Genomic DNA, 14,505 nt, shown 5'->3' on the forward strand with positions numbered 1-14,505 from the left:
TTGCTGAAAACCTTGTTTCTGATGAAGGCTGTCTGGAGTCTCCATGGCTCAAACCCCCTCCAACTTATTCCCCCCCCCCCCACGTAGATGGACTTGCAGAAACATTTGTCTTCCCTCTGTGGGGTTTTGCTTACTTTGAACTGCAATCCATGAAGACGGGCAGATTTATGTATATATATTTACATCCTTATTCAGTCATGGTGAATTTTTAAAAAGAGAGCTGTGTTCTACATTTAAACTGGCACATGCTGCGGCCCTGATCCAAATCACTGCCTCCCTCTGCCAGGTTGCTTTTTGGAAAAGAAATGGGGTGTGGATGGGGGGGGCCCTACAGTAGTTTTGGACGTCAACTCCCTCCAGCCCACCCTCCTCCCCAGCCGAGTTGGAAGCTGCAATCCAAAAATGGCAGTGCTGACCGTGACCGGTGGAAGTTGTAGTCTAGGAACACCTGGAGGGCACTGGATGCTTGGCGAACGCTGCCTTCAAACGGTCGTGCGGGTGGTCTCTCCCTTGTTGCCTCCCCCTGTTCAAAGCCCCCTCTTAAATTTCTCCTCCCTCCGCGCACCCCCCCCCCCAAATTCCCACATTCTGTTCAGCATCTTTGAAAAAGAGTCAGGGGACCGGGGACTGTGGTTGCCTAGCAACCCAGAGTTAACCTGGATGGATGGATTATTTTGAGGAGGGGGCTGCATCTGGTTGCTTAGCAACCGCTCCCACATAGATGCATGCTCTGCCTAATTGTTCGTTGTGGTAGGGGGGATCGGCTCCCTAATTTCAACGGCTCCCATAGTTTTGGACACTCGTCTTGTTTTGGAGAGCAGGACCTGAGGAGAGCGTTTGGATGGGTGTGACAAGGTAGTGTGTGTGTGTGTGTGTGTGTGTGTGTGTGTGTGTGTACACGTCTGCTGGATGCTGCCCTCGGCCGGCTGTCACCAAACCTTTGTCTGCCTCTCAGATTCTTTCTCTGAGGTGCTACACCTGACCTGTTGTGTCGTGATTTGGGGACACTTCCCCGCAGGTGAATAAAGACCTTGCTTAAAAAATGAAATAAAAAAAACCTGGTTCCTTGATTCTGTGCCGATTCAGAACCCTCTTGCTTCTGGGCTTGCCGTTGCAAAGGCATGTTGGTGCTGCCACTCTGCACATGCACAGATGCCCGTAAGGATGAAAAGCCCATCCTTTGGAAGCTACTTTTATAATCAGGCATCAAAAGGGTGTGGCAGTATGCGAGTGGATGTTTGTGCCTGCAGGTGTGCTCAGGTGAGGTCGCCGAGTCGTATGCAGAGTGATGTCGGCTGACGCCGCGTTTTCCCTCTCTCATCTCTCCTCAGGTGCAGGAGCGGGAATTGATCAGGGCCCAGATCCGGGAGCTGCGAAGCCAGCAGCGTCAGGAAGCGAAGCCAGCAGACATGCCGGGTGAGTCTACCTCTGCGATCAAGGGTCGGGGAACTAAGGGGTGGGGTTTCTCTCTTCCGCCGGTCGTGACCTTCCTTCCCATCCATCCTTTCCGGCAGATTCCTCCACCCCCGCCGGAATGCTCCTGCTCCTGGACCCTGTCTCCGGCCAAGCACCTGCCGAGCCACCCTCGCTGTCAGAGAGCGGGCCGGATCCAGAGTCGAGCGCCGAGGCCAGCTCCCGAGACAGCGACTCCAGGACTGAATCGCCTCCCGCTTCCGAGGAGGAGACGGGCACCGGCCGCATTTCCGTTCCAGAAGACAGCGAGGGGTTGAGGGCTCCCAAAGGAGGGTCCGCTGCCAGCCAGCCTCCGCAAGGGCAGCCAGCTGCTCTGAGCGCAGCGAGCGATTCATCCCTGGAAGCGGAGGCTTCCCCGAAGTTACCAAGCGAAGAGACTCCGAGAGAACGGGTACGTGGGTGCCATTCCCCCTAACCTTTCAGGAAGGGGATGAATAGTTCAGGTGTGGGGAAAGGTTTGCCACCCAAGGGCTACCTTCCCTTCTGGACAACTTTCCAGGGGCCTCATGCTGGAGATGCGAGAGGTCAGGGGTCAAAGTGGGCGGGGCAATGAATACACATTTTACAGTTGGGTAGTTTCTATACAGCTCTCCATCCTTCGTTATGAGAGTTTGAGGACACTTTTTAGGCAAGCAGGAACTTTCAGGGTGCATGTGAGGTGCTGTGTGGCCTTGGGGGCGAGGGGTTGTGGCTGGTAGGGAGGGAAGAAGGCATCATTTGCCCTTCCACCTAGTACAGTGGTACCTCGGGTTACATACGCTTCAGGTTACAGACTCCGCTAACCCAGAAATAGTACCTCAGGTTAAGAACCTTGCTTCAGGATGAGAACAGAAATTGTGCGACAGCAGCACGGCGGCAGCAGGAGGCCCCATTAGCTAAAGTGGTGCTTCAGGTTAGGAATAGTTTCAGGTTAAGAACGGACCTCCGGAATGAATTAAGTACTTAACCTGAGGTACCACTGTATTTGCCACATGCAAAAAGCAAGAGGAGAAAACAATGTCGTTTTCAGTGGAACAGGAACTATAGCAGAATGGAAACACTGCTGTAACTCCTGACATTATTATTATTTTTTGCTAGAGAGGAAGCAGCTAGTAGTGAGTGGCCCTCGCTCCAGGATCCCGAGAGGGGTTGCACTGAGAACCTCCTTCGTAAAATGAAGGGGAAAGACCTCTGTTTTAGCAGAGGCGTTCAGTGCAACCCCACCCCACCCCACCCCTCCCCACCCATCCTGGTCCTTGAGCCCGTCACCAGAGAGGCTTGTTACCCGCTGTCATTGCAACAGAGAGACAGTGAGGTGTAGTGGTTAGAGCAGCGGTTCCCAAAGTGGGTGGTAGGGCCCACTGGTGGGTGGGGGGATTACCTGGGGAGGCATGAAGAGGCAGCAACAGGGCGGGGGGTGGGGCAGGTGCCGGAAATGTAAATAACCATCAGAGTTTGAAAGGCTGCTATCTCTAGATCAAGTTCATCAATTTGGTTGAACTAATCCAGCTAAATAGCTGAAGTTTGAATAACTGTGAAATTCATCATTACTGTTTTAAATTTCATTGGGCCATTCAAACTGCTGTTCTGAATACAGTGGTACCTTGGTTCTCGAATTTAATCCGTTCCAGGAGTCCGTTCGACTCCTGAAACCATTTGAAAACCAAGGCGCGGCTTCTGATTGGCTGCACGCAAGCAGAAGCTGCGTCAGACGTTCAGCTTCCAAAAAAAGTTCGCAAACTGGAACACTTACTTCTAGGTTTGTGGCGTTCGGGAGCCGATTTGTTTGGGAGCCAAGCCGTTTGAGTACCAAGGTACCACTGTAATGCTTGTTTATAGGGTAGGGGGAACCGGAGATGAATTTATGGAGCTAAGGGTACGGTGGCCCGAAAAGGTTTAGGAACTGTCGGACTAAGACCTTGGGAGACCAGGGTTCAAATCCCCACTTGGCCAAATAGAATCATAGCATTGGAGGGGACCTGAGGATCAAGTAGTCCAACTGCCCCCAAATCAGGAATAGGAAGCTGTTAGGGACTGAACCTGCAACTTTGGTGTTAGCAGCGCTCTCTCAGCCTACACCTACCTCTTAGGGTTGTTGTGGGGATTAAATGAAGAGACCCCTGTGCTCCAACCTTGAGCTCCTTGGAAGAAAAAGATGGCATATACAGTGGTACCTCGGGTTACAGACGCTTCGGGTTACAGACGCTTCGGGTTACAGACGCTTCGGGTTACAGACTCCGCTAACCCAGAAATAGTACCTCGGGTTAAGAACTTTTCTTCAGGATAAGAACAGAAATAAATTGGGTGGTCAGCAGGTGGGTGGGACCTGCCTCGGGCAAAATTTGGCCCATGAGGAAGTGAGGGGCAGACACGGATCTGGTGTGGTGAATCTGCCCTCCATATTCTGGCTGCTTTTTTGAGATCTGCCAACCTGCGTGGCTGGGCAATGGGTTCAATTTTTACCCTATTTTCTCTCCACCCCCCGCAGGATGCACCTCAAGTCCCAGAGCAGGAAGCGGGTGTCGTGGACAGCAGAGAAAGCGGTAAGGTCTTGAGCCAAACATAACAGGCTGGTGGACATTGGTTGACGGGTGCTGGGTTGCACTGGGGGTGCTGAGCCTATTGAGAGGGGGGCTGTGGGTCAGCCTGCACTAGATATGCTGTTAGCTGCAGCCAGTGTGGCTGGGGAATTGTAGGCCCCCAAACATGAGGATGTCGAAATGTGCCTTCGATGGAGCCAAAGCCCTTGCTCCATCTAGCTCAGTGTTGTCTACACTGACCGGCAGCAGCCCTCCAGTGGTTTTTGGACAGGGATATTTCCTGTCCAGTCCTAACTGGAGATTTTGCCTGGCAGTGAACCTGCCACCTTCTGCATGCAGAACAGATGCGCTACGGCTGAGCTGGTAGCTATTCGCCATACAGTGGTGCCTCGCAAGACGAAAAGAATCCGTTCCGCGAGTCTCTTCGTCTTTTCGTTTTTTCGTCTTGCGAAGCAAGCCCATTAGCGGCTTAGTGGATTAGCGCTGTTAGCGGCTTAGCGGGCTTAGCGGATCAGCTGATAAGCAGTTTAGCGGCTTGGGAAAAGGGGGGGGAGGAACCCCCCCCCTGCAGGAACTCGCAAGACATTTTCGTCTTGCAAAGCAAGCCCATAGGAAATTCGTTTTGTGAAGCACCTCCAAAACGGAAAACCCTTTCGTCTAGCGGGTTTTCCGTCTTGCGAGGCATTCGTCTTGCAGGGCACCACTGTACTTGAGCCAGAAATTTGGTCAATCTGGCTCAGTATTTTTTATCTACACCAGGCACCCCCAAGCTGATGTTTTTTGGGACTACAACTCCCATCATCCCTAGCTAACAGGACCAGTGGTCAGGGATGATGGGAGTTGTAGTCCCAAAATATATGGAGGGCCGAATTTGGGGGTGCCTGATCTACACCAACCGCCTGCGTTTCCCAGCCCTGCCTGGAGATCTTGGGAATTCAACCTGCGACATTCTGCATGCAAAGCAGATCCTCTACTGCTGACCTATGACCTTCCCTCTTATTATAGGAAGCTGCTTTATGTTAAGTCCATCTAGCTCAGTACTGTCAACACTGACTGGCAGCAGCTTCCCGGCGTTTCAGACCAGGGCCTCTTCCTGCCCTACCTGTAGATGCCTTTGGGGCTTGAGCCAGGCACCTTTTGCATGCAAAGCAGATGCCCGGCCCGTGACCTATTGGTCCACCTAAGCCAGTGCTGCCTCCACCGACCTGCAGCAGCTCTCCAGGGATTCACAACCGTACCCGGAGATGTCATCGGGGATCGAACCTGGAACCTTTTGCATGCAAAACGGATGCATTACCGCTGAACTGTGTTCCATCCCCGAGTGGCGTCCTTTCCCTTCTGCCGAAAGAGAGCTGTGTGTTCGTCGTGCATGTATTCCCACCAGCCCCAACTGGCAGCCCACACCTTCCATTCTAGAAACCCTACTTGTGTCTGGAATCACAGTGTGTGTGTGTGTAGCAGGCCCTCTAAGGCATCCCAGAGCTCTCTGGCCTCAGGCTGGCCTTGATGGCGCGGCGTCACTTGCTTATGAGAGTTGAGTGCGAGCCCCAAGAGAGATAATAATTTAATAATTTATTATTTATACCCCGCCCATCTGGCTGGAGATGCCTCATCTAGCCTTTAATCCCAGCAACATCCTTGCCCAAGCCTTAGACCTTACCCTCTCTTCACCCCAGTTGCAATTTTGGAAAAACTACAGCCACCCCTGTCCCATCCTCTGTCAGACTCCACAAAGACGGGGTCAGGCCCCTCGACCTGGATCTGCTGCAAAGGGAGTCAGGGGTCTGCCCTGGCCCTGGGAGACGTGCCCCTTGTTTTGGGCCCTGGGCCTCTCTCTGCGGTTGTCCTTGCATCCCCTCCCTGCCTTTCCCCCTTCTGCCAGGCAGCGTCTAAGGCTTCCTCCAAGGGCCATGAAAGGGAATCTGTTGCTCCGCCAAGCTGGACCTTTTGCATTCCTTCTCCCAATAAGGTCAGGAACGGCTCCTCGCTCCATCCTCAGCTCCCTTCTCCCCCCCCCATCCCGTCTTCCTTTCTCCTCTGGGTTTTGCTCTGTCCCAGTCTCTCTCTCCTCCCCGCCCCCCCCCCCTTGTTCCCTGGCAGATTGAGGAGACTCCAGGGCCCCCTTTTGCAAACACATTCTCCCACCACTTTGACTGAATCTCCAATCTTCGGCCACGTTCCTTGTTGCCCCTCTCGCCTTCTTAACTTTCCCGAAGGGTGCAGAGGCTCCCAGGAGTTTGGCGAGGCCGGCTGCGGAAACCGACGGGAGGTGGTTTTTTTAAAAATAAAAAAACACATTGACGTCTTTTGTTGCTCTTCTGCAGTTCATCACCCTGGGATCTTTCGGGAGGGAGGGCGAATCGTAAATCCAGCGCTTAATAACAGTCGGAAAGGAATAATTATGAAGAGTTGTCCTTTCCTCTGGCCCCAAAGTTCAGCCACAGGGCAGAAGTTGTGGCTCTTCTTGCACAACAAAAACACACACACACCATGGAATGGGAACTCCTGGCAACGAGAATTCTTACAAGTGGGGAACTGGGACAGGCTGTCCTGCTATCCCATGTTTCTGAAGATTTTTTGCATCATTATCGTCTGTTAAGGCCATGCACCATCACCCCCCCTTCGCAGCTATTATTATGGCTGTAACTGAGCGATACGACATCAGCCTTGCCTGCGCAAGGTCCTGAGTTCAATCCTCTGCTGAATAAAGACCCCTGCCTGAATCCCTGGAGAGCTGCTGCCAGTCCGAGTGGACAGTACTGAGCTAGATGGACCCAATGGCCTGACTTGGTATAAGGCAGCTTCCTACATTGATTTTAGAATGAATTGATTTTAGAATGTATTTTAATTAATTGATTGTGATTTTATGTAAACTGTGTTACTTTTATTGTTGTTAGCCACTCTGAGCCCGGCTTCGGCTGGGGAGGGCGGGATATTAATAATAATAATAATAATAATAATAATAATAATTACTACTACTACTACTACATTCCACTTCAATCTGGCCTTTTATCCAGAACAATGAGGACTAGAATCTTAGCTCTTTTTAAAGTGGAAGGTGCAACAAGCTCAGCGACAGATGGTGCCTGCTTTGTGCATAAGTAGGTCTCAGGTTCAGCATCTCTGGGCAGGGCTGTGTAAATCCAGCTTGGTGTTCTCGACACTGGCTGGCAGCAGCTCTCCAAGGGAGATGCCTGGAGGGGCCATTGGGGTTTCACCTGGGGCCTTCTGCATTCCAAGCAGGTGCTCTGCCACCAAGCTATGCTCCTTCCCCACTGGAGAACCCCTTTGTCTAACCCTGTGGTTCCCACCGTTGGGCGCACGCCCCACGGGGGGGCAGTTTGATTTTTAAGGGGGCAATTCGAGAATGAGCTATTAACAGTGAATGGCCTTTTAAGCTTCCTCCATGTGAATAGGAGTTCACTTTTTGAATAACAAGAATTATATGTCACCTGGGGGGGGGGGCGCGGGCATCAGAACCACTGGTTTAAGCCCTTGAGAAGCTTCAGAACCTTCGTTTAACATAGCTTCATTTCTCTTCCCCCCTCCCTTGACAGTTTCCTCAGCAGCTCCATCCAGTGCTGCCCCCCAGACCCCTGCCCCTCCAGATGCCCACTGCGGTGAAACCACACAACCGACGCCACGCCAGGCAACCAGCACAGGTAACAACTGTCTGGCCTAGCAATGGATTGCTTCATGGCTGTGTTAGGGGGACGTTCATTCTCTCTCTCTCTTTCTGTGTGGCATAGTTGCTACTTATCTAACAGGACAGGGGAACCTTGGTGCCAGAGATGGCATTGTGTGGGTTTGGTTTCAGCCCCCCTCCCAGGTGTTTTGCATTATTTTAATTTTTATTATGCCTTTCAAAGGAAGCTGCCTTAGAATCATAGAAATGTAGAGTGGGAAGGGACCCTGAGAATCATCTAGTCCTGTGGTTCCCAACATGGGGCACACGCAACACGAGGGGGGGGGGCAATTTGATTTTTAAGGGGGGGCAATTTGGAAGCTTGTTTAGACCAAAGTGAATAAGAAAAGAATTATATGTCACTGGGGGGGGGGATCAGGATTTTAGAGATGCTTAGGTGGGGCATGGGACGCAGGTGGTGCTGTAGATTAAACCACAGAGCCTAGGACTTGCCGATCAGAAGGTTGGCGGTTCGAATCCCCGCAACAGGGTGAGCTCCTGTTGCTCGGTCCCTGCTCCTGCCAACCTAGCAGTTCAAAAGTACGTCAAAGTGCAAGTAGATAAATAGGCATAGCTTGGTGGCAGGAAGGTAAACGGTGTTTCCGTGCGCTGCTCTGGTTCGCTAGAAGCGGCTTAGTCATGCTGGCCACATGACCCGGAAGCTGTACGCCGGCTCCCTCGGCCAACAAAGCGAGATGAGCGCCGCAACCCCAGAGTCGGCCACGACTGGACCTAATGGTCAGGGGTCCCTTTACCTTTACCTAGGTGGGGCATGGCCAAAAAATGGTTGGCAACCACTGGTTTAGTTCAACCCCCTGCAATGCAGGAATATGCAACAGTCCCATACGGGGATCGAACCTGCAACCGTGGCGCTATCAGCACCATGCTCTAGCCAACTTAGCTTTCCAGGCCCAACAGTAGACATAGGAATATACGAAGCTTCTTTATACTGATTCAGACCGTTGGCCCATCTACCTCAGTAGTGTCAACACTGACTGGCAGCAGCTCTCCAGGTTTTCAAGCAGCAGACGTTTTCTGCCCTACCGGGAGGTGCTGTTAAAAATCGAACCTGCGGCCTTCTGCATGCCAAGCCGCTGCTCTTACCGTTAAGCCACAGCCCTTTTTAAACAGGAACATAGGAATCTGCCTTTATACTGAGTCCCCTCGTCGCTCCATCTAGCTTCATGTTGTTTACACTGGGCGGCAGCAGGAGCTCGCCAGTGTTTCAGGTCTCTCCCAGCCCTACTTAGAGATTGCGGGGATTTGAATCTGGGACGCTCTGCATACAAAGCAGAAGCGCCTCCACTGAGCCACGGACATTCTGCACAGAAGAAATCGGTCATTTAGTATAATAGCACCTACATTTTGGGACTCTCTGCCTGGACATCAGGCAAGTGCCTTTGCTCTATTCAGTTAGATGCCTGCTTGGAAAATTTTTGTTTAAGCAAGACTACCCAGACACTCAGGATACTGAGATGTGTTTTTTCCCTCTTTAGGATGGCGCTGTGGTCTAAACCACTGAACCGGGCAACCTAAGGCCCGGGGGCCGGATCCGGCCCAATCGCCTTCTAAATATGGCCTGCGGCCGGTCCGGGAATCAGCGTGTTTTTACATGAGTAGAATGTGTGCTTTTATTTAAAACGCATCTCTGGGTTATTTGTGAGGCATAGGAATTCATTCATCCCCCTCCCCCCCAAAAAAATATAGTCCGGCCCCCTGCTGAAAAAGTTTGCTGACCCTGCTCTTGGGCTTGCCAATCTAAAGGTTGGCGGTTCGAATCCCTGTGACGGGGTGAGCTCCCGTTGCTCTGTCCCAGCTCCTGCCTACCTAGCAGTTCAAAAGCACGTCAAGTGCAAGTAGATAGATAGGTACCACTCTGGCAGGAAGGTAAACAGCGTTTCCATGCACTGTTCTGGTTTCGGTGTTCCTTTGCACCAGAAGCGGCTTAGTCATGCTGGCCACATGACCTGGAAAAACTGTCTGTGGACAAATGCCGGCTCCCTCAGCCAGTAAAACGAGATGAGCGCCGCAACCCTGGAGTCGTCTGCAACTGGACTTAACTGTCAGAGGTCCTTTACCTTTTTATATCTGTTTTTAAACTGAGTGGGTTTTTTTTTAATGTTTTCTTTTATAAATTTGCAAACCGCCAAGAGGATTTCCAACAATCGAGCAGCACATACATTTTTTGCTTAAGTAAATGTTGGAAAATGGAATAAAAATAGCTTTACAGAACGTTAACAATACAGAAAATGACAGCAGGCCATTAATAGTACATAGTCATCTTAATAGTAGATAGTGCTTATTTTAGTTAATAAATTGTGTATTCTGCTGGATTGTAGAAAAGAAAAAGAAGAACCCACATTAAAAAAATTAAACAATGGAATCATCAGTAAAAAAATAAAATAAAAACAACTGTTTAAAACCTTCAGAAAAATAATTCACATCACTGATAAACTCCCCCCTCCAATCAAAACACCTGTCAGCATTTTATATGTCTGAATAGGGTTTGCCTACACCATTTTTTTTGGTAGCAGACACCACAAAGAGTACAGTGAAGACACTGTCTAATATCAATCGGCAGGGAGTTCCAAAGAGTGGGAATAGATTACAACATCTCTCAGCCTTAGCCAGCTTTGTAGTTTGAAACACCTGAAGGGCATCAGGTTGGGGAATGCTGCATGAGTGAGTCTTTTGGATTTTCTCAACTTGTACATGTGGCTAAATGGGGTGGGCAGCGTTTCTTTGCTGAGGGTGGTGTGAGGAGGAGCCGCCTCTTTCCATATGAACCTCTTTCCATATGAACCTACCTGGACCCTGAGATCATCTTCTGAGGCCCTTCCTCATGTGCAGCCTCCTCAAGAGGTCTGGAGGTTAGCAACCCGAGAAAAGGCCTTCTCTGCAGTGGCCCCCTCCCCACCCCCCACCCCGTTTGGGGAATGCTCTCCTCAGGGAGGTTTGCCTGGTGTCTTCATTATAACCCTTAGGCAAAAATGTTCCTCTTTCACCTGGCCTTTGGCTGATCAATTGGGCGGTTCATAAAAATTTTGAATTGAATTGAAATTTCAGCCTTTACAACATAGGAAAACGGCCAAGTAAACAGCTATTTTTGTGAAGGAGGCTCAAGATATTAACTGATATGCATGAAATTTCAGATACCGCTATATAATCCCTAGTGTAGTAAGATAAGACCTTTCGGGCAGGCATTAAAAAAAAAGTTTCTTATGAACCGCCCTACTGATCAACACCCAATGCACTTTTAAGACGTGTGGTGGAAATGTGGTTATTTAGTTGACTGGTGTGCGGTGCTGATAAAACCAAGGTTGCTGGTTCGATCCCCAGCTGCATATGCCTGCATTGCTGGGCGTAGGGTTAGAATTCAGTGTTTCCCAACCTTGGGTCTCCAGCTGTTTGTGGACTACAACTCCCATCATCCCTAGCTAGCAGGACCAGTGGTCAGGGCTGATGGGAACTGTAGTCTGAAAACGGCTGGAGAACCAAGTTTGGGAAACACTGGATTAAACGACCCTTAGGGTCCCTTCCCTACTGGGATGTGGGTGGCGCTGTGGGTTAAACCACAGAGCCTAGGACTTGCCGATCAGAAGGTCGGTGGTTCGAATCCCCGCGACGGAGTGAGCTCCCGTTGCTCGGTCCCTGCTCCTGCCAACCTAGCAGTTCAAAAGCACGTGCAAGTAGATAAATAGGTACCGCTCCAGTGGAAAGGTAAGCGCTGTTTCCGTGCGCTGCTCTGGTTCGCCAGAAGCGGCTTAGTCATGCTGGCCACATGACCCGGAAGCTTTACGCCGGCTCCCTCGGACAATAAAGCGAGATGAGCGCCGCAACCCCAGAGTCGGCCACGACTGGACCTAATGGTCAGGGGTCGCTTTACCTTTACCTTTAGGGTCCCTTCTAAATCTATGATTCTATGTTTCTTTGACAAGCTGGGGATTTGGAGCTTCCTAACTTTGATCTTCCTTGCTGGGACAGGGAAGGACTCTGGGAGTCGCTCACACTGCCTGTGCTGGCGATGCTACTTCTGTTATTGTTTTAAGTGCGTATAAACTCTGGGAGGAGCTCAGAAGCGTTCTTGGCCAGATTCCCAGCTGGGTGATGCATAAACTCTCCTCTGTTCCCAAGCCGACAAGCACACCCCTTTCCCTCTCTCTGTCTTGCAGATTCCCGGCGGGATCAACCCTTCCAGCGATCCGGCTCTGTGCTGGACCGCGCACGAAAGTTCAGCTCGGAGCCCCCCAAGCCGGCTGGCTCTGCTTTCACCCCCCGGAAGGCGGAGAGTGTGGGCAAAGGAGCCCGGATCCTGCAGCAGCAGCAACAGCTCCTGACCCCCCCGCGTGCAGGAGACTTACCTGTCGGGGCACGGGGTGGCAGCAGTGGCGCTGCCGACCGTGCCCTCCAGGATGCCAGAAGGCAGCGGGGTGCAGAGGAGCAGCAGCCGGCCAAGCCCTCCACCATCCAGGCAAAGACCGGGACAGTGAGGCCTCCCGCCGAGAGTCCGGCCGGCCCTAAAGAGGCGGCCGGCCCCCGGGGGCGGAGCCAGGCCGGCCAATGGCAGGGGAGCAAGTGGGCACCTGCCCGCCCCTCTGCTGAAAACACTCCGGGGAGCTCCTCCGGCTCAAAGGAGCCCCATGTCCCCCCGTTGAGCTCTTCCTCCTCCCGCAGCCCTCTGCCAGCCCGGGCGCGCAACCTCAGCGCTACCGAGCCCAGTGACGAGATGAAGACCCTTTTCACCATCGAGATCAAGGATGGCCGCAGCCAGCCCCTCAGGAGCCAGATCGTGGGGACCCCAGGGAACCAGCGGGCAGGTGAGTGGCACCTCGGGCTGTGCAGTTGCGTTACCGTCCGGCGCCCTCGGAAGTTGGCACGGGGGCAAAAGTGTCTTATAGGCACTTCTTGCCCGCTCTGTGGAAGTTACATAGGGAGAGTGCCCAGCAATTGGTTCGCAGTGATTCCTGCATCGCAGCGGGTCAGACTAGACAACCCATGAGGTCCCTGCCCCCCACTCTGTGATTTTGCTTCTTTTCGATTTGGCTCCTTTTGGAAAGAATCGTTTATTTACTGTGTTTCTTTCCTGCAAAGAGCTCAAGGCAGCGCATGTGGTTCTCCCTCCGTTCTCACAACAACCCTGTGAGGTAGGTCAGGCTGAGAGAACATGACTGATCCAGAGTTGCCCAGTGAGTTTCACCTGGTTGAGTGTAGATTTGAACCTCAATCCCTCCCGGGTTCTAGTCGGACACTCTAACTATTCCATGATGGCACAATTGCCACCAGACATCCCATAAAGTGACTTTTGAAGTGGATCTGGTCTTGTAGGAACCTTCAAGGCAAGTGAGGAGAATTTTGCCGAAAGGAGTGGAATTTCCAGGACGGCAGGCAGGGCAGAGAATGCATGTTTTGCACCTTGTGGATTTCTCCCCTGATTAAAGTTCTGCCCAGAGAAGCATCTTTCCCTGTCTGTGGCACTACCTGCTTGTTGATTTTTTCCCTTTTCTGCACGCATTAAAGCTCAGAGCCTTTGCCCACAAAATGCTGGCCGATTTGCCCCAAAATATGAAATTGCAGGACAGACTTGGGTGGGTGGCTGGGTGTAGTTTGGTCTGGCAAACCTTTTGCAGGGAGAGTCGAAAATCTTCAGAGAAGTTGAGACAAAATGCCATGAGCCTGCATGGAAATGGCAGCCTCTGCTTTGCCGGCAGAGGCTTGTCTCCTCCTGCACAGTTGCAAGCGATGCTTTGCACCAGGAATCCCCTTCCAGAGTTACTTCATGCAGCGCAAGTCAGAATGTTGGTCCATCTAGGTCAGTGTTGCCTTCACTGGCTGGCAGCAACAGCTCTGCGGGGAATCCTTCCCAGCCCAACCTGGAGAGGCTGAACCCAGGACCTTCTGCCAGTGCTTTTTGCATGAAGCTACAACCCTCTATTCTGCAAAATTGCATTTTGTTGCGGGGGCTTAAAGCACCCTCCTCTCCCAAAGTTGCTCCTAGGTTGCCGCTGCCCCTTTATAAGGGAACATATCTGTTATCCATAAGGTTTAAAAGGCTAGAGATTTGGGCGACGGGGGCTTCTCCCTCTGGCCAGTGGGAATTTGCAGTTGCGGGTTGCATAGGCTTCATGTAGCAAACTGCCTTACACTGTTGGCCCATCCAGCTCAGCATTGTCTGCACTGACTGGCAGCAGCTCTCCCGGGGTTTTCAGGCAGGGGACATTCCCAGCCCCGCCTGGAGGGGCTGCCGGAGATTGAATCTGCGACCTTCTGCATGCAAAGCAAGCAGATAATCTGCCGCTGAGTTTACAGCCCTTCTCTTGAGGATAAATTAAGATTTTAGTCCCCAGGGTTTTGGTTTGGTTTTTTTTAAAGAGCTGAATTAAATAGGAAGCTACCTAATATTGAATCAGGACGCTTGTCTGTTCCGCAGCAGCTATTCAGGGTTTCAAGTAGGAATCATTTCCAGCCGTCTCGGGAGATCCTGGCGGGGATTGAACTTGGGAACTTCTGCATGCTATTATTATTATTATCATTATTATTATTATTATTATTATTATTATTATTAATACCCCGCCCATCTGGCTGGGGTTTCCCAGCCACTCTGGGCGGCTTCCAATAGAATAGTAAAATACAATAACCTATTAAACATTAAAAGCTTCCCTAAACAAGGCTGCCTTCAGATGTCTTCTAAAAGTCTGGTGGTAGTTGTTCTCTTTGACATCTGATGGAAGGGCGTTCCACAGGGCAGGCACCACTACCGAGAAGGCCCTCTGCCTGGTTCCCTGTAGCCTCACTTCTCGCAGTGAGGGAACTGCCAGAAGGCCCTCAGAG

At 51.5% G+C, this 14,505-nt stretch overlaps 1 protein-coding gene across 8 annotated transcripts in view; it reads left to right on the forward strand.

The window, feature by feature from the left end:
• The window catches only part of SMTN (smoothelin), an 83,721-nt gene that overhangs the window by 33,982 nt on the left and 35,234 nt on the right, over positions 1-14,505 (forward strand). For 7 of the 8 annotated variants that reach the window (XM_081892275.1, XM_081892276.1, XM_081892270.1 and 4 more), the window contains exons 7-11: positions 1,332-1,416; positions 1,515-1,864; positions 3,941-3,995; positions 7,550-7,654; positions 11,850-12,494. In XM_081892275.1, coding sequence (XP_081748401.1) covers positions 1,332-1,416; positions 1,515-1,864; positions 3,941-3,995; positions 7,550-7,654; positions 11,850-12,494 — 1,240 coding nt within the window. Of the gene's footprint in view, positions 1-617; positions 856-1,331; positions 1,417-1,514; positions 1,865-3,940; positions 3,996-7,549; positions 7,655-11,849; positions 12,495-14,505 lie in introns of those variants that run through there. The other variant, XM_081892277.1, reaches the window with a different exon arrangement.

This window comes from Podarcis melisellensis, assembly GCF_964234715.1.
Source record: "Podarcis melisellensis genome assembly, chromosome: 16".
Lineage (NCBI taxonomy): Eukaryota > Metazoa > Chordata > Lepidosauria > Squamata > Lacertidae > Podarcis > Podarcis melisellensis.